Source organism: Dipodomys spectabilis, unplaced genomic scaffold (genome assembly GCF_019054845.1).
Source record: "Dipodomys spectabilis isolate Male_0828 unplaced genomic scaffold, ASM1905484v1 ptg000002l, whole genome shotgun sequence".
In the NCBI taxonomy this organism is placed as follows: Eukaryota; Metazoa; Chordata; class Mammalia; order Rodentia; family Heteromyidae; genus Dipodomys; species Dipodomys spectabilis.
The window spans coordinates 40,390,493-40,417,939 of NW_024870679.1; the positions used below are offsets into that span (position 1 = coordinate 40,390,493).

General features: G+C 53.4%; 1 protein-coding gene across 1 annotated transcript; it reads left to right on the plus strand.

Annotated features, from left to right (window-relative positions):
- The first annotated feature begins 8,064 nt into the window (after nucleotides 1-8,064).
- Nucleotides 8,065-25,420, plus strand: Serinc2 (serine incorporator 2). Its single transcript, XM_042685288.1, has 10 exons — nucleotides 8,065-8,125; nucleotides 14,853-15,014; nucleotides 15,577-15,767; nucleotides 16,481-16,560; nucleotides 16,886-17,023; nucleotides 18,072-18,241; nucleotides 20,222-20,312; nucleotides 20,529-20,670; nucleotides 23,500-23,712; nucleotides 24,883-25,420. The coding sequence occupies exons 1-10, from the start codon at nucleotides 8,087-8,089 to the stop codon at nucleotides 25,016-25,018; spliced, it is 1,362 nt and encodes a 453-aa protein (XP_042541222.1). The 5' UTR covers nucleotides 8,065-8,086; the 3' UTR covers nucleotides 25,019-25,420.
- The last annotated feature ends 2,027 nt before the right edge of the window (nucleotides 25,421-27,447 follow it).

Below are 27,447 nucleotides of genomic sequence, written 5' to 3' on the forward strand. Positions count from 1 at the left end.
TTCTCCAATTAACCATCAGAAAACTGGAAGTGGTTCTGTGGCTCAAGGTGGTAGAGCATTAGCCTTGAGCAAAAGAGCTGAGGGATAGCACCTAGGACCTGAGTGCAAACCCTACAACTAACGAAAAATAATAAAGAAAAAACTCTCCATTTCTCTCTCCCCAGCTTCTGTAAACTCCATTCTAATTTGTGCCTTTATGACTGTGTCCTCACATATGTGGGGGTCACCCAGTTTTTGGTGTTTGTATCGGGCTTATTTACTCAGCACTGTGCCTTCTAGGTTCATGTGTGTTGTCCCAGGTGTCAGAATTCCCTTCCTTCTTGAGGTGGAAGGACACCTCCTTGTGTGCACAGTGTCTTCAGTGGCTAGGTTTGGACCTTTCTTCAGCTCTGAGGTTGTGAAGTTCTTAGAGACAGGGCTATTGTTCCTCGGGCTGCCATTAGCTGGGTGGGGTGATTGGGACCCTAGCTCCAAGCAGACTATCCTTCCTTGAGGAGGGCTGCCTGTCATGAAAGCCTTTGGCTAGCTATCTCCCTCCTTTCCCAGGTGCTTGAACATCTGGGTCAGGGCCTGGGGCTAGAGCAGGGTGGGGGAACTAATGATGGACTGTAGAAGGTTGGCTTGTCCAGATGAGACAGGCCCTGTGCTGAGGCTGGCCTGATTATAGGGAGCCCTGTGCTTCTCCTGCTCCAGGCTCAGCCCAGCCCCTCCGCAGCTCCTGCCTTGCCCAGCTGTGCGGAGCAGCTGCAGAGGTGGGTGGGGCTGTAGGATTGATTTGGGTAGCAGCTGCCTAAATGCACGTTTGCTTTGGAATTCAGCACAGCAGACATAGCCAGTGGGTTCATTCAAGTTCTCTTCTCACGTAACTAGTAATAACAGTCACCCCTCTTTGAAGTTGCAGTACAGCCTCTGTGTATCAAGCGCTGGACATCTATGATCTGGTTTGATTATGACATAGCTCTAAGAGTTGGTGTTGTTGGTCCATTCACAGATGAGCCTGCAGAGGCTGGCTCTGTGCTTCTGAGAAGTGGCATAGCTGGAGAAGGTTCTGGGTTGAAGGCTGCTCTTTTCCATGGCTTCTTCAGGGAATTTTCTTTGGGGAGGTGGAGTTCGATGGGACTTTCTCTTAGTGGTGGAGATTACTTAAATCGACAAACACAGCTCCCTCAGTAGCTATTAAGGAGCTCTGCTTCAAAATTTATGAGAAAGCAGGGCACCGGTGGCTCACACCTGTCATCCTAGCTACTCAGGAGGCTGAGATCTGAGGAACAGTTCAAAGCCAGCCCGGGCAGAGAAGTCCGGGAGACTCATCTCTAATAAACTGCCAGAAAATCAGAAGTGTCACTGTGGCGTAAGTGGTAGAGCGCTCGCCTTGAGCTGAAGAGCTGAGGGACAGCACCCAGGCCCAGAGTTCAAGCCCCACAAATGACAAAAAAATTATGATAAAGCCAGCCAGGCACTGGTAGCTCTCACCTGTAATCCTAGCTGCTCAGGAGACTGAGATCTGAGGATCATAGTTCAAAGCCAGCCTAGGAAGAAAAAGTCCATGAGACTCTTAGCTCCAATTAACAAACAAAAAGCCTGAAGTAGAGATGTAGCTCAAGTGTTAGAGTGCCAGCCTTGAGCAAAAAAGCTATGAAAGAGTGCCCAGGCCCTAAGCTCGAGCTCCAATACCAACACACACACACACACACACACACACACACACACACACACACACACACACACACACACACACACACACACACACACACACACACACACACACACACACACACACACACACACACACCGGAAAGCCACAGTGGTGATTCAAGCTGTGTTCATTTTACAGATGAAGAAACTGTGATACAGAGAGAGCCATGGAGCTGTTTGGACAGGTGTGTGTGTGTGTGTGTGTGTGTGTGTGTGTGTGTGTGTGTGTGTGTGTCACTCTGATGGTCCATGGCAGGACTGGGAGTAGAACTGAGGTGCTGTCTCTCAGCCCTGTGCTGATTCTGGTGCCCACCTTGGCCTCCTGGATGCTGTGTGATGTGTACATGCAGCAAGGGATTCTGGTCTCACCCCTGTGTCTGCTGGGCCTGGATCTTCCTCCTGTAAGCCCCTATCAGGCCCTGGGTCAGTGCTGTTACTAACTTCCTTTGTGGCCCCAGTAGGTCCATTCTTTTCAGGCCTCAGTTTATCTGTTCCACAAGACAGTGTGACAGCTTGGGCCCAACACACTGAGCAGAGGAGAACACGTGGTCCAGGCAGGGGATAGTGAATGTATGAGCAGGAAGAAAGGAGCCACTGGCTGGGCTCCAGGAAGGCTCTGGACACCCTGCCTTTGCCTCACCCCCTCCAGGAAACGCCTGAGATCCAGCCACCCACACTCCTACTTCTAGCCAGGGGACGCGGCTTGGCCCGAGCGTGTCCAAGCCTTAGATGACAGAGCTCCTGGTTCCAAGTGTCCCCTGGGGCTGGTGGCTGCTCATCCTTAGTAGAATGACAGCTCCCTCGGTCCAGCAATGGTGCTGGCTTCATGGGGGCCAGGAAAAGGCTAAGCTCTCCATGTGGGCCCTCACAGGGAATTGGCCCACCTGCCCACATGCACATTTCCAGCACAGGCACTGGGACAGACCACTGCCGTTTTCTGGGGCCTAAACAGGATGGTCACAATTACAGTATATTTTACATGTTTGTATTTAACAAGTTAAATTTCAAGCACACACACACACATACACACAGAAACACAATTGAGAGACTCAAGATAATTATAGGAATTATTTTTTAAAGTTTATGTTCATAGTGTTTTGAAGTCAAGTTTGACATTGTCTGACAAGCGTGCTATTCTTTTGGTCTTGTCCATAGTTTTCTGGGACCAGATGTCCAACCCACCTTGAGTGTATACTCTACTACAAAAGCATTGTGTCAAACGCTCATTGCCTAGAGCCTATAGTCAACATTGTACATATCACATATCCAGCCTTCCCTCAAGCCATCCTTCCATCTCTCCATCTCTCCATCCATCCACTTATACATCTCCCCATCCATCCATCCATCCACCCACCCACCACCCATGCATCCATCATTTACCCATCCATCCACCCACCCATCCATCATCCACTCATCCACTACCCATCATCTATTCATTATCCACCCACCCATCCATCATCTATGCATGCATGCATCCATCCTTCCCATCCATCCATCCAGCCACCCACTCACCCACCCACTTATCCATCATCCATATGCCATCTGTCCTTTTCTTCATCCATCCATCTATTTCATTTTTGCCTTGTATTTTAGGGTTAAGAATATGTAATGACATTTTCTCTCTTCTCTCTCATAGTAACTGTCCCTGTTACATACTTGCACATACCCAAACACACCTGCATGTAAAGCACATACATACAACACACACGTTACTCATGTCCCAATCCCACACACGCATGCTTCATACACAGAGCCACATGTGCACACATAGAGAACACCATCCACAATCCCTGTGCGCCCACTACAACCCAGCTCTCTTTGCCCATGTGAGCATTCACAGCAGACCCTTGAGACCAGGGAGGGAAGCCCCAGAGACCTGGCAGCTCCACACGCCATATGCCGACCCTTTCCACCTTCACCACTCTTCTCCCCCAAGATCAGCCCCCCCCAAGTGAATGAGAGTCCTTCTGGAGTGTGAGGGCTGGTGGTGAGCAAAGCCCACCAGACTGTCCTCATGTGGCAGGGACTGTCACCATGATCCTCAGGGCCAGCCCTTTGGAACTGTTGGTTGAAAAATACCCCCAGGAGGTTCAGCTAGATAGAGTGAAAGGAGTGACATTGATCAGGATGCGTTGTACACATAAGTTGGCGTGCTGAATTGGAACCCTTTTGTGCAACTACTTAAGGGTAGTAAAAAAAAAAAAAAAAGAAGAAGAAGAGACAAGAAACAAGGCCCCCAAGCAGCACAAAGGTGCATATGCGGGGCAGCCACAGGGACACAGGGTAGCCTACACAGCTTCCTGCGTGGGCCTGTGCACCTGTGAGCAGTCACCATTTCAATCCTCTCCCAAGGCCTCGTCACCTAAGGCCATGTGGGCTCACCTGCTGCACGTGAAGTTTTAGCCTGGCCCTGAGGAGCTGGGCAGCAGGGGTTAAAAGCATCAGTTCTGACATCCCATCCACTGGAGACATCCCGGATTCTACCTGGCTCTGTACATACAGCATCCATCCTATGCATGGCTTGGGTTTGAGTTGCTTAAGTTTTGAGGACATCAGTCCCCTTATCTGCTAGGGGAAGAGTAGGTCCCGCCTTCAGTGCATCTCGTAGGAGATGCTTTGAGCAGGGGGCCCGGCATGGTGTGGATGCTCATAGGTTGTTGTTGCTGCTGTTACTTTGGCTTCTGCCCCAAACTCCCATGTGCCCTTTGGGAGGAAGTGCAGCCTTAGCTCTGGGGTTTGTGTGATGAGAGGAGGAGGATGGATGGCAACTATGTCACTAACTAGATGCTTCTCCAATGCAAAGCCCTCATTATCCTACACGCATATTCATAAAGGACGGCCTCAGCCCTGTTCTGTAAATGGGTCAGAAGCAGGAAGTGGAGGCCAGTGCAAAGAGCAAGGCCCCGGGAACAGGAGGCGCACAGCAGCAGCAGCACATCTGAGTCCTCATGGATGGGAGGATGGTGAGAGCAGACGGGGGAACGAAGGGGTTGGGAGAAGCTGGGAGTACTGAGGGACTGGGCATGGTTAACTTCCTATATTGTCAATTTGAAGTAAGACCCAGTGATATCAGAGTAGAGAAGCCTTGGAGCACATTGTCCGTGGAACCACACCTCTTTTCACTGGGGGTTGGGGAGCTGAGTCTAGGTGGGATGATGGCACAGGGAAGATAAGCCAAATGATCCTCGTGCGTTTCTCTCAATGCATATAGTTTATATGGCATTGAGGAGAGGATCTGAATCCTTGAATCTTAGTCTTTCAGTGAGGCTCAGAGAGGTTGTTGTGGTCACACAGCTGCGGATTGTGGTTCTGTCCTTGGTGGTATAAGAGACAGAGTTATTCTGGCCCTGTGCAGGAGGCTCCAGGACTGGAAGAAATGAGCTGGCCATTGCTGCTACGCAGTGAAGCCTCTTCATCTATTTTCTCACATCCTCTCCTCAGTAGTCTCCAGATCAGCTAGAGCAAAAATGATTATCTCTCTTTTACAGATGAGAAGCGTGAGGCTGAAGGAGGCGGAAGAGCCACCAGAACCACGCTACACAGTGAGTGGCGTACAGTGCTGAGCGGTGGTGATGGGGCTGTGGGAGCTCAGCTGTCCTGGGTCTCTGGCAGGGATAAGGCCAGGACCACGGCAGCGCATGGCCCTGGTGTCCTCTGAAAAATAACCTAAAACCAGAAGAAATTTCTCTCTTCTCGGTCCTTTTAGCCCTTCCCTCCTTTCTTAGAATGTGTTTGCTCACAATTGCTCTTTGAGATTGGAAGGAATAACCAGCCTTACTTCAGGGGAGGGGTGGAGGTAGGAGAGGGGATGCATTCCCCAGGACGGCATAGGCTGTGGGAGGAAGGGTGGAACAAGAAGCCCAGGTGTTGCCCCTCTGGGCATTTTTAAAATAACTTTTAAAATTGTTATTATAAAGGTGATGTACAAAAGGGTTACAGTTACCTAAGTCAGGTAGTAAAGTGCATTTCTCTTTGGACAATGTCACCCCTTTCCACACTCTCTTCGTTTTTCCCCCCAATCTCCACCCACAATTTGTATAGTTCATTTCCTACATAGTATCTATTGAGTGCCACTGCTGCATTTGTCCTTCCTCTGTCCTCTGGGCATTTTTGTGACTGGACATGGATGGGGAAGGGCTTCTGGGTAGAGAGCTCAGGGAAGTGATCAAAGGAGCTGGCCCAGGGATGGGGCTCTGGAGGGCTCGCCTCAGCATGGGGGACTGATTGGGTAGCTGGTGGCCATGTGGAAGCTGTTTTCGCAACCATTATAGCAGAATCAGGAAACTGAGCTGGTGTACTGCCCTGTAGACTGTAGAGCCTGAGCTATGTCCAGGGCAGCGTAGGACAATAGGGCAACCAGCAGTAAAGCAGATGACCCATGGGCAACTCAAGTCTCCTAAGGACTGAAGAATTGCTGAGCAGAAAGAGAGAAGGCTGAAACTTATCACCTCCATTTTCCAAGAGGCTGTGAGGGATAGGCCTTGGGGTCTGAGGTCACAGCTACACTGGGTGGGTGGGGGGGGGGGTAGGCATACAGCTCTGCCTCTGACTGTGTGGACTTCAGCAGTGATAAGAAATACTGTAATCACAGCCAGGGTTTGGTCAGTGCTCAGTTTACCCATAGGATGTCCTTTCTTTGAGACTTAGTTTCTTCATCTGTAGGTTAGGGTGCAGAACTCATCTACTTCTCGGGGCAGTTGTAAGGCTTGGGTGGTGCCAAGAAAAAGGTGGTGACACTTTCTCAAGTATGGTGGGGACTTGAGTTATTTATGAGGCCTCATAAAGCTCCTGTTGTTCTGGAGACAGAAGGAAAGCAAGAGGGGATCCATTCATTCCTCTGGCCAGAGGGACCAGGTAGTGACTGGTGGTGGTGGCTGTAGTTCTCTTCCTTGAAAACATATGTAACATAAGCAAGTTTTTGAAGGGGTCGAAGGGGGATAAGAAGAAGGACTTCATGATCACAGCTTTATGTAAGCAAAGGTATGGGGGAGGGAAAGTATAGGCTGTGCTTGGGGAACAGTCCTGTCACAATTAATGGCCTAGGCTGGTGCCCCATGAATCATGGAAGGAAGCAGTCAGGCTGGATCTTTGGCTCCTAGGGCTAGCTGTGAGGCACCTAGATTCCTTCCCCAACATTATCCAGTCTAGAGTTGGAGGAGAGGGCTGGAGGCAGAACTAGAGTAATTACACAGCCCAGCTGCTCAGTCTCTCCCACCTATCTGGAGGGGTGAGGCTCTGCCAGGAAACACTCTTCCCACCTCCCTTCCACCCCACTTCCCTTCATCCCAGCTTAGCTAAGGCCCAGGGTTTGGGCCCAGGGAGTGAGGAGTCATGGAGCATGGCCGGGGGGAGCTTGTGGCCCAAGGCAGGCTGGTTGAAGTCATTAGAGTTTGAGCAGGTGGATAGAGGGGTAATGATTTGAAAGACTGTGAAGTAGAAGTCTTAGAAGGGACAGAGACCATGGTGGGGCCTAGATCAGGTGCTTAGATGCATCAAGAATCTGATTGGGGGTCTGGGTCAAGTGGTAGAGTGCTAGCCTTGTGTGTGGGTGTGTGTGCATGTGTGTGTGTGTGTGTGTGTGTGTGTGTACTGGGGCTTGAACTTAGAGCCCCTCACTCTTGATTGACTTCTGCTCAAGGCTAGTCCTCTACCACTTGAGACACACTGTTACTTTTCTACTTCCAGCATTTTTTATTTTTTACTAGTTAAGTGGAGATCAAGAGTCTCAGCCTCCTGAGCAGCTAATATTATAGGCATGAGTCACTGGTGTTTGATTATAAGTAAGAAAGCTGAGGGAGAGCGCGAGGGCCCGAGCTCAAGAATCAGCAAGCACATGCTGGCCCAGGAGCCTCAGTGAGGTAAGTACCCCAGCCTTGCCGCAGGAAAACGGAGGCTCAGACGGTGACATGACCTACCCACGTTTCTTATCCAGTCGGTCATCATTCAACATGCTGTTGCGCAGAGGCTCTATGTCAGGGGCTAAGGAGTCAGCGGTGACCACTTCTTGGATTCTGCACCTAGGGACCACAGGGGTCACTTGTGGGAGCCCAAGCCCAGGTCTATTTCCAAATTCCCGCTTTGGATCACTCTCTGAGCCGGACCAGGGAGGTCGGGACCGCTGAGACTCACCCTTCCTACGGTACCGCCCCGCCTACCTGCCCAGGTGGGTCTGGCAAGCCGGAAAGTCTAGGCCGGCTCGGCTTGGCCAGGTGGGGGGCGTGTCCTTCCAAGGGGCGTGTCCTGTGCGGGGAGGGCGTGGCTTTGCCGGGGCGGGGCGGGGCGGGGCGGGGCCAGGCCCTGGGAGCTCCAGCGCTGGCGGACACAGGAATCCGGCGCCCGGCTCCCGGCTCCCGCGCCCGGCGCCCCGCACCCCGCGTCCCGCGCCGCCGCCATGGGCGCCTGCCTGGGCGCCTGCTCGCTGCTCAGCTGCGTGAGTCCGCACCTGCGACCCTGTCCCCGCTGCGGCCCCGCACTTTCCTCTTCTGTTTCTCCCAGTAGTTCCTTTCCCTGCCTCCGAACTTGACTTTCCGCGTCCGCACCCGCCTCCGCGTCCCCGGGACCCTTCTCCGCCCGGCGCCCCGCCGCCACCCCGCTCGCTCCGGGCGCGCGGCCGCCTGGACAGCTGGTGTCGCCGCTCGGGTTACCGCGGGGGAGGGTGTGGCGCTCGGGCCGGGCGGGCCGGGCCGCGGCGGGCGCCCCTCCTGGGAACCGGGGATCCGAGGCCTGGGGGCGGATCGGAGGGGCGCTGCGCCCGCGCCCCCGCCCGCCCGACTTGGAGGGGCTTCGGGGTGCGCCTCTCCTCTCTCCCCCGGACGCTCTGACTCTTTGTGTGCTGCCTTATCTCCGCCCTTGTCTGCTGCGTCCCTCTTTCTTCCCTGTCTGTCTGTCTGCCAGTCGGTCTGTCCCCATCCATCTGACTTAATTTGACGATTCAGCTGGTGCCGTACTTGTCTCGGGGATCGGGGGCTGTCGGTCCGTCTGCCCATCGTCTCTCAGTCTCTGTGCAGCCTGGTCTGCTTGGCGAAGTCCGACCAGGCTGACTCTTGGCCACTTAACTTCTCCAGCAAGCGCTGGACCCTTCCCTCTTGGCCCCTGGGCTGGGCTGGGTGGGCTGGGGTGCGGTTGTCAAAGACCACCTGGGCCAAACTTTAGGTTTGGAGATCCAGGAATCAGGACGGTTTGGGGGTGTGCGTGCCTGGTGTCCTGTGTTGGAGACATATCGAGGGGGCGCGGGTGGGGAGCCAGATCTGTTTTGGGGCAGCAGCCAGCATTGAGGAGCTCGAGCCAGACCCCGGCTGCGAGGCCCCCTTTCCTTTCCCTTTTCCCCTCATTAAATCTGAGGTTCATTCAGGCAGTTCCCTCCCCTCTCTGGCCCCACACAAAGAGGGGTGGGAGGAGCTGAGACGGGGCTCCCCCGTGTCTGCCATAGGAAAGCTTAGGACTTGCTTTCCTTTGTCCCGGATTTGTGTGTGGTGGGAGGGGGCTTGCAGGCCCGCCAGAGCAGGAGGGGGCTTGCAGGCCCGCCAGAGCTGAGGATCTAGAGTTTTTCTTTGTAGCCATTTTCTGAGAATGATCTCAGCCTAAGGGAGGCTGTAGAATGGGAGGGGGGGGGGGAGGGGACCCCTGGGCACATTTCTGGTCCTCTCTGGATCTCTAGTCTGTGAATTATGTGTGGAAGAGGAGGAAGGAGGGAGGAAGAAAGAGGGAAGAAGGAGGAAGAGGAGAATGAGATGGAAAAAGAGGAGGAAGAGAGAGAAGAGGAGGAGGATCATCTGGTGCCTGAACCCCCCTCCCTGCCCAGGTCCTGTTGTACCGCAGCAGAACTTCCCACAGTCCACCAGATTCCCATCTGGTCCTGCCTGGCCTGGAAGGGTGGGTGGTTCGTGATGGTGGGGTCTGAAGAAGGACCTACCAATCCCCTGTGGCTGTGGGCTCCCACTCCTGCCCTAGTTGAGCGGTTTGCAGTGCCGTCCTGAAGATGCTATAAGAAGATGTGCAAAGTGCTGGCCCGGCTCCTGCTGGCCTACATTGAGTGCTCTCTCTATGTGGGAGCTGCCATCCTGGAGAATTCCATCTGGAGAATACAGAGCCCTGTGCTAAGTGTGGATCTCTCAGATCAGAGAGGCCTGGAAACTCTCCATGTACACGGAGGGAAACAGCCCTTGAACTTAACTCACTTGCCTTAGGGTGGAGAGGAACTGCAAAGACAGGATTAGACTGAGATTTCCTCTTCCAGGCTGCTGCCCTCACCTCTTCTCCTTCTCCACACGTTGGGGGGGGGGGGGGAATGGAGGCGGGCTACTGGCCCAGGATAGAACTAGAGGCACTGAGCCTTTAGTATCTGCAAGGAGCCCATCTCCCCTTTTTGTGCCCTCTCTTTGGAGTTCTGACCTCTGACATGTACAGGTCTGGCTCTGCCCCAGCCCTGTGACGTCATTGCCATTTTACAGATGACCATATCAACAATGATCATTGACTCTCTCCTTCCTATAGACCCAGCACTTAGAGCATTGAGCCCTTCTATGGGCCCAGCGCTGCTGTGAGCACTTTATACAGGGTCTTTTCATTTGACCCTCACAAAGACTTCAAGAAGGCAGTTCCTAGTAGCTAGGATTACAGGTGTGAGCCAGTATTGCCTGGCTTTTTAGCCTTTTTTTTTTTTTGTTAGTCGTGGGGCTTGAACTCTGGGCTTGGGCGCTGTCCCTGCGCTCTTCAGCTCAAGGCGAGTGCTCTACCACTTGAGCTACAGTGCCACTTCTGGTTTTCTAGTGGTTTATTGGAGATGAGAGTCTCACCGGAGTTTCCTGCCTGGGCTGGCTTTGAACCGTGATCCTCAGATCTCAGCCTCCTGAGTAGTTAGGATTACAGGCTTGAGCCACGGGCGCCAGGCCTGCTTAGCCATTTTTAAGTATGTGGTTGAATGGCATTAAATACCCCACAGTGTTGAGCAAGCATCAGCACCACCCTTCCAGTCCTGTGCCATCTTCCGTTACACAGTTACTCCCGGTTCTTCGTTACGCAGATCCCCCTTTCCTGCCAGGAGATTAGATGACTCAGGTTCAATCTGAAGTGGTCTTTTCTGCTTGGTGAACATCACTTATCATCACATCATGTCCTCAATGTTCCCGCATTTTATAAAACGTGTCAGAACTTCCTTCCTCTTTAAGAGTGAGTAACAGTCCATTGTATCTCTCAACCACATTTTGCATTTGCATCCACCAATGGTCTTAAGAGTTGTTTCTCTCTTTTGGCTCCTGTGAACAAAGCTGCTGCAAGCATGTATGTGTACATATGTTTGTGTCTCTGCTTTGGAGATATATATCAAAGTGAAGGCATACTTTGTTTTATTTTAAACACAACTCAATGCAGTGGCCCAGCCCAGAGTTGCCTCTCTTACTTTACTCAGTGACTCAAGACTGGTTCTGAGAACCGGAGTCACTGGCTCCAGAGATGGTCAGGAGAGGATGAATGACACAGTGACCCTGTTCCACTGTGCCAAGCCCCTTGCTCGGCTCCAGACCGCCCAGTTTGCAAGGGGAGGTTGTCGCTGGCAGAGTACCAACAGCAGAGGATGGCAGGCAGCTTTCTGGGTGAATCTTCATTGCACAGAGATTGAATTGGTTAAATATTAAGAAATCTTGCAGCCCCCAAGCTCCCAGATCCAGGATTGCTTAAGTTCTGAGTTCTCCTTTGTGAGAACCTGGGCTGGCATGTAGGGTCAGTAGCTGTTGATGTTCTGAACTTTTCCGCTGCTGCCGCTCCTCCCTCAAGTGCTGGTGTAAAGGGGCTGGGGGCTGGGAGGAAGCTGGAAGGGGCTGGAATGCTCACATCCTGTTTGTGCTCTGTCTGGGGCTTTCTCACTGCCATAAGTTCTGCCATCTCAGGACGTCTGTCCTGCTCACCTCTAACCACTCTCAGGAGTGAGAGGGCTTCCACTGCCCCTGGGTGATGAAGATGAAGGTTATTTGCAGTTGCTACAGATTCCAGTAAGTTCACAAAACTTAGAGTTTTATGCCTATCTTAGTATTTTCCTCGCTATTTTTTTTTTTTGTAAAATCATCTTCATCAAGAGAGAGTTAATTTAATTTAGACGTAGGTCCATGTATTTCAGTTATGTGTTGTCTGCACTGGCACCGTGTGTGTGTGTGTGTGTGTGTGTGTGTGTGTGTGTGTGTGTGTGTGTGTGTGTGCGTGCGTGCGTGCGTGTGTGTGTGTGTGTGTGTGTGTGTGTATGCATGCCAGAAAAGCCCCCATTGTAGGTACGACGATGCACAGATGGGCATTTAGCTTTCAGCACCCTGGCTATTTCCCATCATGCCTAGTGCCACAGGGCACTTCCGTGTATTTGGGTGGCTCCCCTTCCCTCCCCTCCCCCTGGCTAGTGTGTGAGTGTGTGTGAGAGTGAAAAGTCGCAGGAGCTGTTCCAAGTGCGTGAACTTTGCTCTGCCAGGAGCTTTTTTTTCTTTCTTTTTAAAAAAATCTGTGCTGGTCTCTGGCTCCTGATTAGGCCCTGGGAGATCCTCAGGTTTCAGGTATCAGGAACACCTGCATTTGGATCCCTAAGAACCAGAGTGGATTGAAAAGGCTAAGCTCCCTGAATACAGGGCAGCTTTCTCCTCTCAAATTGGAACAGTAACAAGCTAGAGTCAGGGCCTAACTAGGGTCAGTTTTCCTGTGGCCTCCAGGCTTTCTTCTGGCCTAGGAAGGATCTTCACCTGAGGTCTTTTTGTTTTTTTGTTTGTTTGTGTCTGTAGGTCCTAAGCACTGTCTTTGAGGTCTTTTTGTTCAAGGCTAGAGCTCTATCACTTAGAACCACGCTGCCACTTCTGGATTTCTGGTAGTTAATTGGAGATAAGCGTCTGCGTGACTTTCCTGCCTGAGCTGGCTTTGGATTGTAATCCTCAGATCTCAGCCTCCTGAGATAGAATTACAGGTGTGAGCCACCAGCACTCAGTAGTTTAGTTTTTGTTTTGTAATGAAAACGACTGCTGTCAATGGGTTCTTGGCCTGGGAAGTGGTGTAGCTCTGTGGACGGAGCCAGGCCCTCGCAGCCCTCAGAACTGAGCTGGGATCCTGGCTCCTCAGCTTCCTCACTCGACGATGCTCCTTTCCCCTTTAGAAGTCTGCTTTCCCAGCAGTAAGTATGACACAGAGTCAAGGTATAATTTAGATATCGTTGGATATAGCTTATTTTACTTGAAGTTTACTGTTCTTTTTTTTGGTATGTGTGTGTGTGCCACTACTTGGACTTGAACTCAGGGCCTTACACTTGCTCTGCTTGTTTGCTGGGCTGGGGCTCTACCCCTTGAACCCTACCTCCAGCCGTGCCTTTTGCTGGTTAATTGGAGATGGAGTCTCTAGTCCCTCTCTGCCTGAGTGCCTTTAAGCTGTGATCTTTCAGCTTTCAGCAGCCAGATTAGCTGGGATCACAGGGTAACCACTTGCACCCAGCTCAGTCCTCCTGTTCTTGACTTGCTGAGTGATTTTCTTTCTTTCTTTTTTTATTTTTACGGAGATCTGAACTCAGAGTCTTGTGCTGAGTGCTCAGCCGTTTGAGTCACACCCTCAGCCCTCCCCTCCCTTTTTTTCCCTTTAGTTATTTTCCAGATAAGATCTGGTGCTTTTTGCTTGATTGGATTGGGAATTCCTACCATCCCCCTACCTGCACCTCCCAAATTGCTGGGACTACAGGTGTGAGCTGCTCCTCCCCAGCCTCTCAGTGCTGGTGTGCTGCCTGGTCGCAGTGGTCTGGCTCCCTCAGCTGGCCTCACCCCATCACTTGAAGCTCTCCTCCAGCTCATGAAGCCCCTGCCACCATGGCCCCCCTCCCCTTCTCCCAGTGCCCAGCTACTGCCACCCAAAGTCCCCTCAGTGGGACCATTCTCTGCCTTGCTCAGGGGCTCTATGTCTCCCTCCAGGTCTCTTAAGTACCTAGGGGAGGACTGGGGCAGTTTGTGGTTGGTTTGTAAGGGCTGGGCTGTGGATGGGCCTGCAGAAGGGGGAGTCGTGTTCCCCAGCCCCCACTGGCTGTGAATAGTGGGGCTTCTTCAGCGACTCACCTGCTTGACCACACCCTGGTCAGAGCTGAGGCAGAATGGGCCACCTACTGGAGAGGGGAAGTGCCTAGACCGCCACCTGCTGTCCAGAACTGGTATAACCCATGGGAAATGACGGCTCAGGTTTCTCACTCATTCAACAGATGTCTAGTGAGTGCTTGCTGATTTTTAAGGTCTTAACTTGCGTCTGGTTCTATGACAGATTCTTCCATTCAACAGGTAGCCCATGAGTCCCTACTGTGAACCAGGCACTCAGCTTCTGAGACGAGCACAGTGAGGAAAAAACAGACAAAAATAGGGAATACAAAGCCTATCAAACAAGAGGAAAAAAAACCAAGCAGTGAAGGGACAAGCTCTCTCTCCATCTCAGAACTGCCCTATGAAGAGTAGGTTCTTCAAGGGCCTCAGTTTTATAGAAGAAGAAATAGACTCAAGAGAGGTTGTGCAAATTGTATAATATTGTATAACGTTCAGTTTCAGAACTGGCCTCTAATTTTTGTCTTTTGGTCAGTCATAGGCTTGAACTCAGGGCCTGGGTGCTGTCCCAGAGATATTTTGCTCAAGGCTAGCACTCTACCACTTTGAGCCACAGCACCACTTCCAGTTTTCTGGTGGTTAATTGGAGATAAGAGTCTTACAAACTTTCCTGCCCAGGGTTGGCTTTGAACCATGATCCTCAGTGATCAGCCCATGAGTAGCTAGGATTACAGGCATGAGCCACTGGAGCCTGGCTTCTTTTTAAACTCCTTCCCTCCCTCCCTCCCTCCCTCCCTCCCTCCCTCCCTCCCTCCCTCCCTTCCCTCCCTCCCTCCCTCCCTCCCTCCCTTCCCTCCCTCCCTCCCTTTCCTTCTCTGGTAGCATTTAGATCTGAACTCAGGGCCTTGTGCTTGCTACCACTTGAGCTATACCTCCAGCCTGAGTCTGTTCTGTCACTAGCTTGTGGTCTTATGTGACTCAGTTTCCCCCTCCAGCTTGAAAGGAACATGGGCATCATCTGGGGAAGACCGCTCTCACCAGCTCAGCCAGGCTTGAGATGCTGCCCAGGCAGGGCGGGTCCGGCAGAGAGTGACCCCGGTGCTGCTGTCGCCCCATCCTCCGCAGGCCTCCTGCCTCTGCGGCTCTGCCCCCTGCATCCTGTGCAGCTGCTGCCCCTCCAGCCGCAACTCCACTGTGAGCCGCCTCCTGTTCACCGGCTTCCTCTTCCTGGGCGTGCTGGTCTCCATCATCATGCTGAGCCCGGGGGTGGAGAGTCAGCTGTACAAGGTGAGCAGCCTGCTGTGGGCTTTTGGGCTTAGCTGCTCCAGACTGGAAAGTGGGGCCTAGCAGTCAGGGGGAGGTGGTGGGAGTGGAGGAGCCCAGGTTCTCCTAGGTCACAGCCTCCTTGGAAGATCCTCCGTTATCACTGCCTCCTGGATGCCAGCCAGGAGCTGCTTCTCCCCAGGAGTGGCCATATCGGGGTCCTGACTGTCCCCTTCATCCCAGTGTCTCCCCACCTGGCCCTGCCCCAGGACATGCTTAGGGAGGCAGCCATGTGTGGGATGAGGATCCCAGGAACCTGGCTTCGTCCTAGACCGAGGTTCCAATGTGACTCCATTTTCCCCAAGCCCTCAGTGGCTTTGACACAGGCAGTGGGGCAGACACAACTCTAGGAAGCCATGCCAAACAGTCTAGCAGGCCTGGGGTGACCCCAGGGATAGGTAGCTGGGAACAAGGCAGGTGGGCGGGAGGAGGTGGAGGGTGGGGTTGAGCGGGGCTCAGCCCTACGGAGAGCTGCAGGGCTCTGGGTGGGGTGGGGGGACCTCACGCAGCTCTGTTGTCTCCACAGCTCCCCTGGGTGTGCGAGGATGGGGCCCAGACCCCCCTTGTTCTGCAGGGCCCCCTGGACTGCGGCTCCCTGCTGGGCTTCCGCGCAGTCTACCGCATGTGCTTCGCCACCGCAGCCTTCTTCTTCCTTTTCGCCTTGCTCATGGTGTGCGTGCGCAGCAGCCGGGACCCCCGGGCCGCCATCCAGAATGGGTGAGGGGCCCTCCTCCTGCCTGGCACCCTCCCCCAGTGGCTCTCCTTCCCTGCCTGTCTCCAGAGGTCCCTAGACCCTGCCCGTAGATGTGAGCTATGGAACCAGGGGTTATGCCCATTACTCAGACTGGGAAAGAAAGCTCAGGCCAGCACCAGCGGCTCACGCCTGTAATCCTAGCTGCTCAGGAGGCTGAGGTCTGAGGATTGTGGTTCAAATTCAGCCCAGGCAGGAACATCGGTGAGACTCTTACCTCCAATCAGTTTCTAAAAAGTTGGAAGGGGAGCTGTGATTCAAGTGGTGGAGCACCAGCCTTGAGTGAAAAAGCTAAGGGACAGTTTTCAGCCCCTGACTTCAAGCCCAAGTGTATACACACATACACACCCTCAAAGGACACCACAGCACCACACAGAATCCAGTTGACATGGTTGGGCCAGATGCTCACAACTGTGTTTGTGGCTAGTCCTTCCTTCCACTGCCCTGGGCTTGGGGATTTTTCTAAGGGTAGACAGACTGTGACCATTAGAGAGTCCCCGATCCCCTCCCTCCCAGGTCCTGCTTCTTGGGGCGGGGGTTCTGGGACAGGCCTGCTCTGGCGATCCCCTCCCTCCCAGGTCCTGCTTCTTGGGGCGGGGGTTCTGGGACAGGCCTGCCTGGCTTCCAGTGTCCCTGCCCAGACTCAGCAACTTGCTACCCACTTCCCTCCCCTGCATAGGTTTTGGTTCTTTAAGTTCCTGGTCCTCGTGGGCATCGCCGTGGGTGCCTTCTACATACCAGATGGCTCCTTCTCGAAGAGTAGGTGGCAAGGGGGAGCATGGAGGGACAGCGGGGGGATGGGACTGGGGTCTGGAGAAAAGGGGGCTGCTCTACCCTGAACCCCTGACCTAGGTACAGTTCTGGTCTTTGACCTTTCCACTGGAGACAGCACCTCAAGCCTGGAGGCCACTCAGGAGTTTGGGGAGCCGCTTTGGCGTCCACCTCTGCTCTACCACACTGCCTGCATCTCAGGGTGGCATGGGTAGAATGTGTATAGAATGTAGAATGCATATACATGGAGAGGGCAGAATGGCTGCCGCCCCATGGCCACACCCCTGCTTACCCCTTCCCTCCTCTCTCCCAGTCTGGTTCTACTTTGGCGTTGTGGGCTCCTTCCTCTTCATCCTCATCCAGCTCATCCTGTTGGTCGACTTTGCCCACTCCTGGAACCAGCGGTGGCTGGGCAAGGCCGAGGAGTGCGACTCCCGTGGCTGGTACGCAGGTCAGTGCCGTCCGCTCCACACAGGGCCTCGAGCTGGGGGGGGAGTGGGCGGAGCATAGCCCATCAGTGAGATCCCCTTGGTGGTGTCTGGGCAGACTTCATGTGCACCTGGTGGTTGGAGCTCCAAGGGCAGAGTGAGTCCCCAGTTCTTGCGAGTGAACTCAGCCACCAGACTCAACCCGGGGGCTGCTCTACCTCCTCCACCTCTGGACAGCCCCTCCCCACCTCTCCCTACCCCAGCAGCCTCATCCACCTTTCCCAGCACTGTTTTGAATGCATTGCTCTTAGTTTTTAGTTTGTTATTTCATATTATTATTTTGATGCCAGCACAGGGCTTGAAGTCCTTGCACTCTTGCTTTATTCACATGCACGCGTGCATGTGTAGGCATGTGTGTGTGCACACATACACATGCATGCATGCATGTGCCGGTCTTGGGGCTTGAACTCAGGGCCTGCATGATGTCCCTGAGCTTCTGTGAGCAAGGCTAGTACTCTACTACTTGAGGCACAGCTCTACTTTCTGCTTTCTAGGGTACTTAATTGAGCTAAGTGTCTCACAGACTTTCCTGCCTGGGCTGCCTTTAAACTGTGATCTTCAGATCTCAGCCTTCTGAGTAGCTAGGATTACAGGCATGAGCCACTGTGCCTGGCTCTTGCTTGTTTGCTTGTCTGTTTGTTTTTTAAAACTCAAGGCTGGCACTCTTCCATGTGAGCCACACTTGCACTTCCAGCTTTTCTCTAGTTAATTGGAAATAAGCATCTCAGTAGACTTTCCTGCCTAGGCTGGCCTCAAACCAAGACCTTCAGATCTCAGCCTCCTGAGTAGCTAAGATTAGAGAGGTGAGCTTCAGGACCAGGTCGTGGGGTGCCCAGTAAATGCGTGGATTTTCTGATGACAGGCACTTGTTGAATTAGCTTGGGTAAAAATGTGGCTTCAGATGGGGAAACAGGCTTGAGGTGGGGTGGCACTGCCTGGCACCCACCTCTTGGGGCAGGAGCTCCTGCGCTTCCTGCCTCCTGAGGCCACTGCTTGCTGCCTTCTGCCCAGGCCTCTTCTTCTTCACCTTCCTCTTCTATGCACTCTCTGTCGCGGCCATTGCCCTAATGTTCATCTACTACACGAAGCCGGGAACCTGCCATGAGGGCAAGATCTTTGTCAGCCTCAACCTCACCTTCTGCGTCTGTGCCTCCATCATCGCTGTACTGCCCAAGGTCCAGGTGAGCCTGCCTGTAGCCCCAGCCCCTTGGGGAGTGGGACTGCCCCTAGGATCTTGGGTTCTGTGGCATTGGGAGCTGTCAGAGAGCTCCTGGTCCCCAGGAGGTGGTGATAATACACCGTGTCTCGACCCAGAACATCCAAGACTCTGCCCGTGTCCCAGAGGAATCTTCTAAAAGTACCTCTGGATTACATTGAACATCCAGGCCTACTTCCCGGTTTGTATCTCAGCATGCCAGGGTGTTCACAGTTGGCATACTGGTCTTTAGGGGATCTCTGGCAGAAAGACTTTTTCTCAGAGCTTCTATTCCCCAGTGAGAAAGTCGAGGCCCAGAGAGGGTGATGCTTTGTCCCAGGCCACACAGCAATCAAGAGTTCATTCATCAAAACACTTCCTGAGCACCTATGGTGTGCCAGGCCCTATTCTAAGTGTGGAGATAATAGCTGTGAGGAAGGTGGCCATAAGTAGCATCTGTCATGTATGTCACATGATCCACATCATCATCTTCCCCCTTCACAGAGGGGCAAACAGCGCCTGCTGGGCGCTGGTGGCTCGCGCCTGTAATTGTAACTACTCAAGAGGCTGAAATCTGATCATCGCAATTCAAAGCCCACCCTAGCAGGAAAGTCCATGAGAATTTTAGCTCCAATTAACCACCGAAAACCAGAAATGGAGCGGTGGCTCAACATGGTAGAGTGCTAGCCTTGAGCAAAAAAGCCCTCAGGGACAGTGCCCAGGCCCCACAACTGAGACACACAATAAAAGTACAGACTTGAACCAGGTGCCAGTTGCTCATGCCTATAATCCTAGCTACTTAGAAGACTGGGAATCAAAAATCCTGATTCCAAGTCAGCCTGGGCAGGAAAGTCTATGCAACTCTTCTCTCCAATCAACCGCCAAATTTGAGAAGTGGAGCTGTAACTCAAGTAGTAAAGTGCCAGACTCGAGCAAAAAGGTTCTGGGACAGTGCCCAGACCCTGAGTTCAAGCCCTAGTACTACCCCTCCTCTTAAAAAGTGCAGACTTAGCCAAGGTCACCCAGCTAGTAAATGGTGGAGGTAGGACTCCAACCCAGGCAGGCTACTTCTAGAGCCTGCAGTTTCCACTCATTTCCTCCTCCTCCTCCTCTTCTTCCTCCTCCTCTTCCTCCTCCTCCTCCTCCCCCTTCCCCTCCCCCTCCTCCTCCTCCTCCCCCTCCTCCTCCTCCTCCCCCTCCCACTCCCCCCCCCCCTCCTCCTCTTCATCTTTTTGTTGGTTGTGTGGCTTGAACTAGGGGCCTTAACACTGTCCCTGAACTCTTTTCACTCAAGGCTCTAGCCCTCTACCACTTTGAGCCACAGTTTTCTGGTGGTTAATTGGCGATTGTGAATCTCATGGACTTTCCTGCCTGGGCTGTCTTTGAACCACGATCCTCAGATCTCAGCCTCCTGAGTAGCTAGGATTACAGGCCTGAGCCACCGGTGCCGGCTCCATTCATATTTTCAAGTGTGTGTGTATAGTGATTGAAAGGACAGGCAATAAGAGATGAGGCCACAGAGATGAGGCAAGTCCAGAGGCTAGATGCTGGGAGTATGGCTAGAAGGTAGGGGCCGGTGGGGGTCTCCTCAGAAGTCCTTCATCTACCAAGGAGGTATCGCCTATGTGGAGATTGGGGAACAAATGTGTCAAGAAGGGGCAAAGCAAGTGCAAAGGCCCTGAGGTAGGCAAGGGTTCTGCAAGTTATGTCCACAGGGGAGGCCGCAGTGGTTGGAGTATGGCCTGGTGGCAGATCGGAGGTGGAGGTAAAGACAGAACAAACTGAAAGGCTGCACCTTTTCAATGCTGCCCTTGAAGGGTTTGCTGGAGGGCAGGTGGGAGGTAGTCTGTAATCTGAGGGCTGAGGAGAGACAGAGGGTGTGGGTGGGGAGGGGTGGGGCGGGGTTGGCTGGAGGGGGAGGGCTCTGGGTGGGGCCAGGGTCTCACCAGGGAACATCTCTCACCAGGAGGCCCAGCCCAACTCAGGTCTGCTGCAGGCCTCCGTTGTCACCCTGTACACTACGTTTGTCACCTGGTCAGCCCTGTCCAACGTCCCTGGTGAGTATGGACCTAGGCTTAAGGAGGCCTAGCCTGCTGAGGGCTGGGGACCCTCCACAGGTGGCAGGGATGTCCCTGTTCAGCCCATCTCAGACTCAGTCCTGGGAGGGGGGTGGGGTGGGGGGTCATCTGCTCCTGGAGCTGTCTGTCCATCATCCGTAGGGCTCTACAGCCCTGGCTGGCACAGGCTGAGGGAAACTGTGCTCCTTCCCCTAGACCAGAAGTGCAACCCTCACCTGCCGGCCCCCCAGAGCAACAATTCGCTCCCCGAAGGCCCTGCGTACTACGAGACCCAATGGTGGGACGCCCCGAGCATCGTGGGCCTGGTCATCTTCACCCTGTGCACGCTGTTCATCGGGTACAGTGGGCTCTGGGCTCCGGGGAGGGAAGGACAAGGAGCTGGGACTCCTGACTGGACAGTGCCCTCGGCAGCCAGCCACTGCCTTGTGCTGGGGGGAAAGGGAGTCCCTCCAACGCACAGTTTGGTGGGGGGGGGGGCTGCTTCCTGACCTGAGGTCCCTTTGGTCCCTTCCTGAGCACTGGGCCTTCTGGTCTCCAGCTCCAGTGCAGGCTGCTTGGACTGAGGCTTCTGGGTCCAAGCTTTGTTTGTCACCTGCTGGGTGGCCTTGGGTAAGTGGCTTCACCTTTCTGTACCTCCATTTGTTTCTCAGTAAAAGCGGCGGGATAGCTTCCGTGTTGGTGGGGGTGGCTATGGCTCCGTGGCCTCCCTGAGCGAGGGCGGCTTGTGTTGAAGATCACACAGTGGCTTTTCAGTGGGGCGTCTGAGCAATACTCATTGCTGTAGACTTGAGCTGGACCTGCCTGTCCCTTTAGTGTGTGTGTTGGGGAGGGCTTGGGCTTGAACTCAGGAAAGAAAGGGAAGGGAACTCTCCACCTGAGCCATGCCTCCAGCCCTTTCTGCTATATTTACTTTTTGGGTTGGGTCTCACATTTCTGCCTGGGCCAGCCTGGACCAGAATTCTTCTGTGTTCACTTTCCCTTTAGCTAGGATGACAAGTACATGCCACCATGGCCAGATATTGGTTGAGATGGGGTTTGGCTAACATTCCTGGGCTTGTACTCTTGTTCAAGTCACGTGATTTCTCAGCATGTCAGTTTCCTTAACTCTAGAGATAAAAATAGTTCCTACCTCACTGAATTATAGGGGCAGGATGAGTTACTGTGTCTGAAGCTCTTGGAGAGGGATTTGGCAAATACTAGGTGCTAAATAAGTGTTAGGTATAATCGCAGCTCTAAGTGAACATTTGCACAGTTCGTGGAAGTAAGGGCTGCTTCACAGGAGCCGCTGGACCTTGATATCTGGAACAGTTCTTGCTCACTCTGGTCCCCGAGGCCAGCAGTCATCCATCCCCACCCTTGTGTCTTTCCTGGGCCCTGAGTGGGGTAGGGGTGAGGGAGAAGCTATCCGCTGCTGCAGAAGTGGTGCCTCACCTGGACCAGGCCACCAGCCTCCTGGGCCAGAGTGTTCTGGGAATGTTCCACAATTTGTTTTACTTTGACCTTGTTCAGAATGTTTCTCCAAGTCCCAGCTGGGCAGTTCATGAACAGCTCTCGTCTTCCTCACATGTGATTCCTTTTCAACCTGGGAGGCACCCAATTACTTCCACTTTACTGAAGGGGAAAATGGGGCCCAGAGGAACGGCTGTGAACTGAACACTCAGTGCCCTGTCGGGACATCCAATTCCGTCTCTCCTTCCTCCCTTCCTCCCTCCCTCCCTCCCTCCCTTCCTCCCTTCCTTCCTTCCTTCCTCCCTCCTTCCCTCTTTCCCTCCCTCCCTCCCTCCTTCCTTCCTTCCTTCCTTCCTTCCTTCCTTCCTTCCTTCCTTCCTTCCTTCCTTCCTTCCTCCCTCCCTTCCTCCCTCCCTCCCTTCCTTCCTCCCTCCTTCCCTCTCTCCCTCCCTCCCTTCCTCCTTTCCTTCCTTCCTTCCTTCCTTCCTTCCTCCCTCCCTCCCTCCCTTCCTTCCTTCCTCCTTCCCTCTCTCCCTCCCTCCCTCCCTCCTTCCTTCCTTCCTTCCTTCCCTCCCTCTCTCTTTCCCTTCTTGTGGTACTGGGAATTGAACTCAGGGCCTTGTACTCCCTAGGCAGATGCACTTCAGCCATACCCCAGACCTTTTTGGTTTCGTTAGCTTTTTTTGTTGTTGTTGGTCATGGGTCTTGAACTCTGGGCCTGGGCTGTCCCTCAGCTCTTCAGCTCAAGGTGAGCGCTCTACCACTTGAGCCACAGCTTCACTTCCAGTTTTCTAGTGGTTAATTGGAGATAAGAGTCTCATGGACTTTTCCTGCCCTGGCTGGCTTTGAGCTGCAATCCTTAGATCTCAGCCTCCCTGAATAGCATGAGCCACAGGTGTGAGCTACTGGCGCCCGGTGTTTTCATTAGCTTTTGAACAGAATCTCACACTTTTGCCCAGGCTGCCTGGAACACAATCCTCCTATTTGTTTTTCCTGTACAGCTGAAATGACAAGTACTCACTACCATGCTCAGTGACTGATTGAGATAGAGTCTTACTAACATTTTGCCTGGACAAATCTAGAACAGTGACTGATTGAGATAGAGTCTTACTAACACTTTGCCTGAACAAGTCTAGAACCTCCTAATCTCTGGCTCCCAAGTAACAGGGATTGTAGCCATGACCCATCATATCCAATCTGCTCACCTTTTCAAAATACATGTTGGGCTTTCTACAATTCTGTCTATCTCAGATTATTAACTTCTGTTTTTAAACATCAAGACCTTGTCATAGAAAAATGATGAACAATCATCGTTATGATGACTATTGTATTCTAGTGTCAGTATGACGTACTCAGCTCATGTTTGTGAGAGAGGCAGACCAAGAATGATGATGGTCATAGCGACGGTTTATTTAGCTAATACATTGTCCTGGGCATAACCAGAGTCTCTATATCATTGTTCTAATTAATCTTCCCCCAAACCCTAGGAGCGATTTTAGAGATGGTGGAGCAGAGGCTTACAGAGGTACGCCTTGCTGACGATCACCACAGGGAATTGGGGTAGGGTTGAGAGTCAAAATGGTTTGACCACTAGGACTGGCCCCTGCGGTTCTGACACCATCTGCGGCCAGGGCCATGGCTCACAGGGTCACCTGCTGCTGTCCCTCTGGCCTCCTTGGCAGCAGTAGCTGTGACCCCCGCCCTCCTCCCCCCACAGCCTGCGCTCGTCCGACCACCGGCAGGTGAACAGCCTGATGCAGACAGAGGAGTGTCCGGAGGCCACACAGCAGCAGCAGCAGCAGGTGGTGGCCTGCAAGGGCCAAGCCTTTGACAATGAGCAGGATGGTGTCACCTACAGCTACTCCTTCTTCCACTTCTGCCTGGTGCTGGCCTCCCTGCACGTCATGATGACGCTCACCAACTGGTACAGGTGCGGCAGCCCCGAGGGCAGGCGGGTCGGCGGGGAGCCTGCTGCCTGTCTCCTTTTCTCCAGCCCCTCCCCCATGATCCGGTGCTTGCCAAAGGCCTGGCAGTGGGCTCTGTCTTAGACCACTACAGAGCCTACCCCTGCCCTGCCTCAGTTTCCTGGCTGTGGCTCAGATCCACTGAGGGATCCCAGGGTCAGAGTTGGGATTCATGGTTGGAGGGTTAGGGTGTGGTGGTCACGATCCTGGCATCAAGGCTGGAAGCCATGAGGCCTGGGATGGAGGGGGTGTCATGTAAAGCCTCAGCTTGTGTGGTTCCTCTGGGGTATTAGATGGCAATAGTTTAGCATGTGTGTGTGCATGTGTCTGTGTGTGTGCACCCAAGTACACACACACACACACACACACACACACACACACACACACAGAGGCTGGGCTGTTTGGTTAAAAATAGGGGTTGGGAGGCTTAGAACCAGTACAGAAGTTGTAGGATAAAGGAGCTAAGATGAAGGGAGTGGTATCAAGTCAGGGGTCAGGCTGGGTTATGGGATCAAAGATCCAAAGTTGAAGTTACAGGTCAGGACTAACGTCAGGAGCTCCAGGGCCCCAGGATTAAGGTCTAGACGAGGTCAAAGAATTAGAATCACAAGGTTAGAGACTAGGAGTCAGGCCACTTTTGAGATTTAGAACTACTGACAAGGTGGTGATTGAAGTTGAGCACTCATGATTCACTTTTGTAATCCTAGCTACTCAGGAGTCTGGGATTTAGAGGATCCAAGTTCGAAGCCAGCTGGGACAGAAAAGTCCTTGAGACTTTATTTCAAATTAACCAGGGAAAAGCAGAGCTGGAAGTAAGGCTCAAGTGAGCAAAAGCAAGTTCCTGAGTTCAAACCTAGTATGGAAGGAAGGGAAGGGATAAGCAAAGGGAAGGGATAAGGGAAGGGAAGGGAAGGGAAGGGAAAAGGAAAGGGAAGGAGTTAGGATTCCAGGTCAGAATAAGCTCTGTGGTACTGGCCAAGGGCTGTGTGCAGGGTTACTAGGCCCAGTTTGTTAGCAGTGTCAGAGACGGAGACTTAGAGTTACTGACCTCAGGGGTCACCCTGAGTCACAAGGTTAGGAAACAGAATGGAGCTTAGGATGGAGGCCAAGCTGACAAGACAGATGATGTGTTCCAGCCCCAGTGAGACTCGAAAGATGATCAGCACATGGACGGCCGTGTGGGTGAAGATCTGTGCCAGCTGGGCAGGGCTGTGCCTCTACCTGTGGACTCTGGTGGCCCCGCTGCTCCTGCCCAACCGAGACTTCAGCTGAGCAGTACCCTGCGCCTCCCGCACAGCGGCCACCAGCCCACCCCCCTCCCCAGGTCAGCCAAGCTGAGCCCCCGTCCTCATCCAAGAAGAGCCCGGAGCTGGGCACCTTCATTCTTAGTGCCTTAGGGTGTCAGCAGCAGCTCATACCAGAGCCCCAACCTCTGCCACCCCCCAACCACAAGCTGCCTCTTCCTTCCCTGCCTCTGATCACCCACACAAGAGCCCCCTTATCTCAGTGTCCTGAGTAGGGACCAAAGAGATAACTGGTCAGAGCTACTCAGAGGACAGCAACCATATACAAGGGTCCCTGGCACTGAGGCAGGGCCTTTGTGGCTCTGGCCCCTTCCTGGACCATGTGCCTTACTGACTCTCTAAGACTCTGCCCAATAGACAAACCTGTCTGTATGCTTTCCCATGTCCTGTACCCTCAGCCTTGCTCCTGCAGCCGTGGAGGGGGGTGAGGGGAGCGGAAGGTCGGGGTTGGGGCCAATGCCTGGCCTGGCCTTGAGTCCTGGACAGCCTGGGAAGTGGGTGCCAGTGGAAAAGGAGGAGCAGAGATTCAAAGCCAGCCTGGGCAGGAAACCCTGTGAGACTCTTATCTCCAATAAACTACTTAAACAAGCCTGAATTGGTGCTGTGGCTCAAGTAGAGTGCTTGCCTTGAGCACAAGAAGCTCAGGGGCAGCAGAGGGCTGTCAGAAACTCAGAGCCCAGAGTTCAAGCCCCAAGACTGGCAAAAAAAAAAAAAAGCGAGAGCTGACTCCAAGCCCCAGTACTGGTGTGTATATGCATGTGTGCATGCACACTCACACGCAGAGTCTGGCTTCTCACCCAAGCTACACACACACACACACACACACACACTCACACGCAGAGTCTGGCTTCTCACCCAGTCCCAGGGGAAGGACCTTGTCACCTTTCTCCATCATGCTGCTAGGGTTGCTGGCCTCTGTCTTGAGTGAAGTACCATGGGAGAATACAGAGGGGCCTGGGGAGGATCACGTGCTCCTGAGCCACCAAGCTTGCCTGACTCCACCACATGGGGGAGGTTCCAGGCTGGCTCCTCTGGTCGCTGCAGGGGAGCGGGGCCACCTGCTCCGGGGCAGTTGTGAAGAGCACAGGGAAGCCTGTACAGTGACTGGAAAGTGAGCTCCCAGCACCGGCCCAGAGGCGTGGTTGCCCACCCTGGGCCCCCAGAACTGTGCTGTCACTGTGGTAACATTCGATAGGTGTGTGTGGATGATCAGTAGGCGCTGTGTGTGTGTGTGTGGCGGGGCAGGTTGGGCACTGGGGCTGGCTGGGGATAGGATTCCATGACCAAGGAGGCACCTGATAGGGCTGATAAGATGGATGCCCTGGAGGCTGCACAGGAGCCAGACTGGCCATGAGGAGGGAGGGCCCAGCCCGTGAGGACAAGGGGTCACTGAGATATGTGCTTGGCGGGGGTTCGGAGAGGGTGGGGTGAGCTGGGAGAGGAACAGACGCAATCCTGACGGTTCTGTGGGGACCCACAGGGCATGCTGGTGACACACAGTCCATTTCCCTGGTGGAGGTGGGGTGGTGGGGGCAGGGTGGATGGGCGGGGTCTGGCTGAGGGGCTGGCTTCCCCCTCATTCTTGTACCTCTCAGCTAAGGAGACCCCTCTCCATGGGGCCTGTCTACCCTTCTCCCCCATGGCACATTTCATTTCCTTCCTTCTCTCCTTTGGAGGAAAATTCCAGGGCTCTGTGTGTGTGTGTATACTGGAGCTTTAACTCAGGGCTTTTTCACTCAAGGCTGGCTCTCTACCACTTGTAGGATCGCAGTTCAAAGCCAGCCTGGTCAGGAAAGTCTGTGAGACTCATCTCCAATAAACGACTCAGAAAACTGGAAATGGTGCTGTGGCTCAGGTGGTAGAGCACTAGCCTTGTGCTGAAGAGCTGAGAGACAGTGCCCAGGCCCAGAGTTCAAGCCCCATGACCCCCCCCCCCCCCGCCATGATTGTTATTATAAAGGTGATGTATGGAGGGGTTGCATTACATAAATCAGTGATTTGGGGGGGGCAATGTCACCCCTTCTGCTTAATTTTTTTAAAATTATTATAAAGGCGAAGTATAGAGAAGTTAGAGTTATATATGTCAAGTAATGAGTAATTTCTTTTTGGACAATGTCACCTTCAGGCTTTTTACCAGTTACCTGGGGATCACAGTCCCAAGGAATTCCCTGCCCAGGTTGGCTTTAACCCTTGATCCTTAGATCTCAGCCTCCTGAGTACCTAGAATTGCAGGTCTGAGCCACCTGCACCGGCTACCAGTGTGCTTCTTCAGATGACCTTTTTTTGTTTTTTGGTCGGTCTGTGGCTTGAACTCTGGGCCTGGGCGCTGTCCCTCAGCTCTTCAGCTCAAGGTGAGCGCTCTACCACTTGAGCTACAGCGCCACTTCTGGTTTTCTG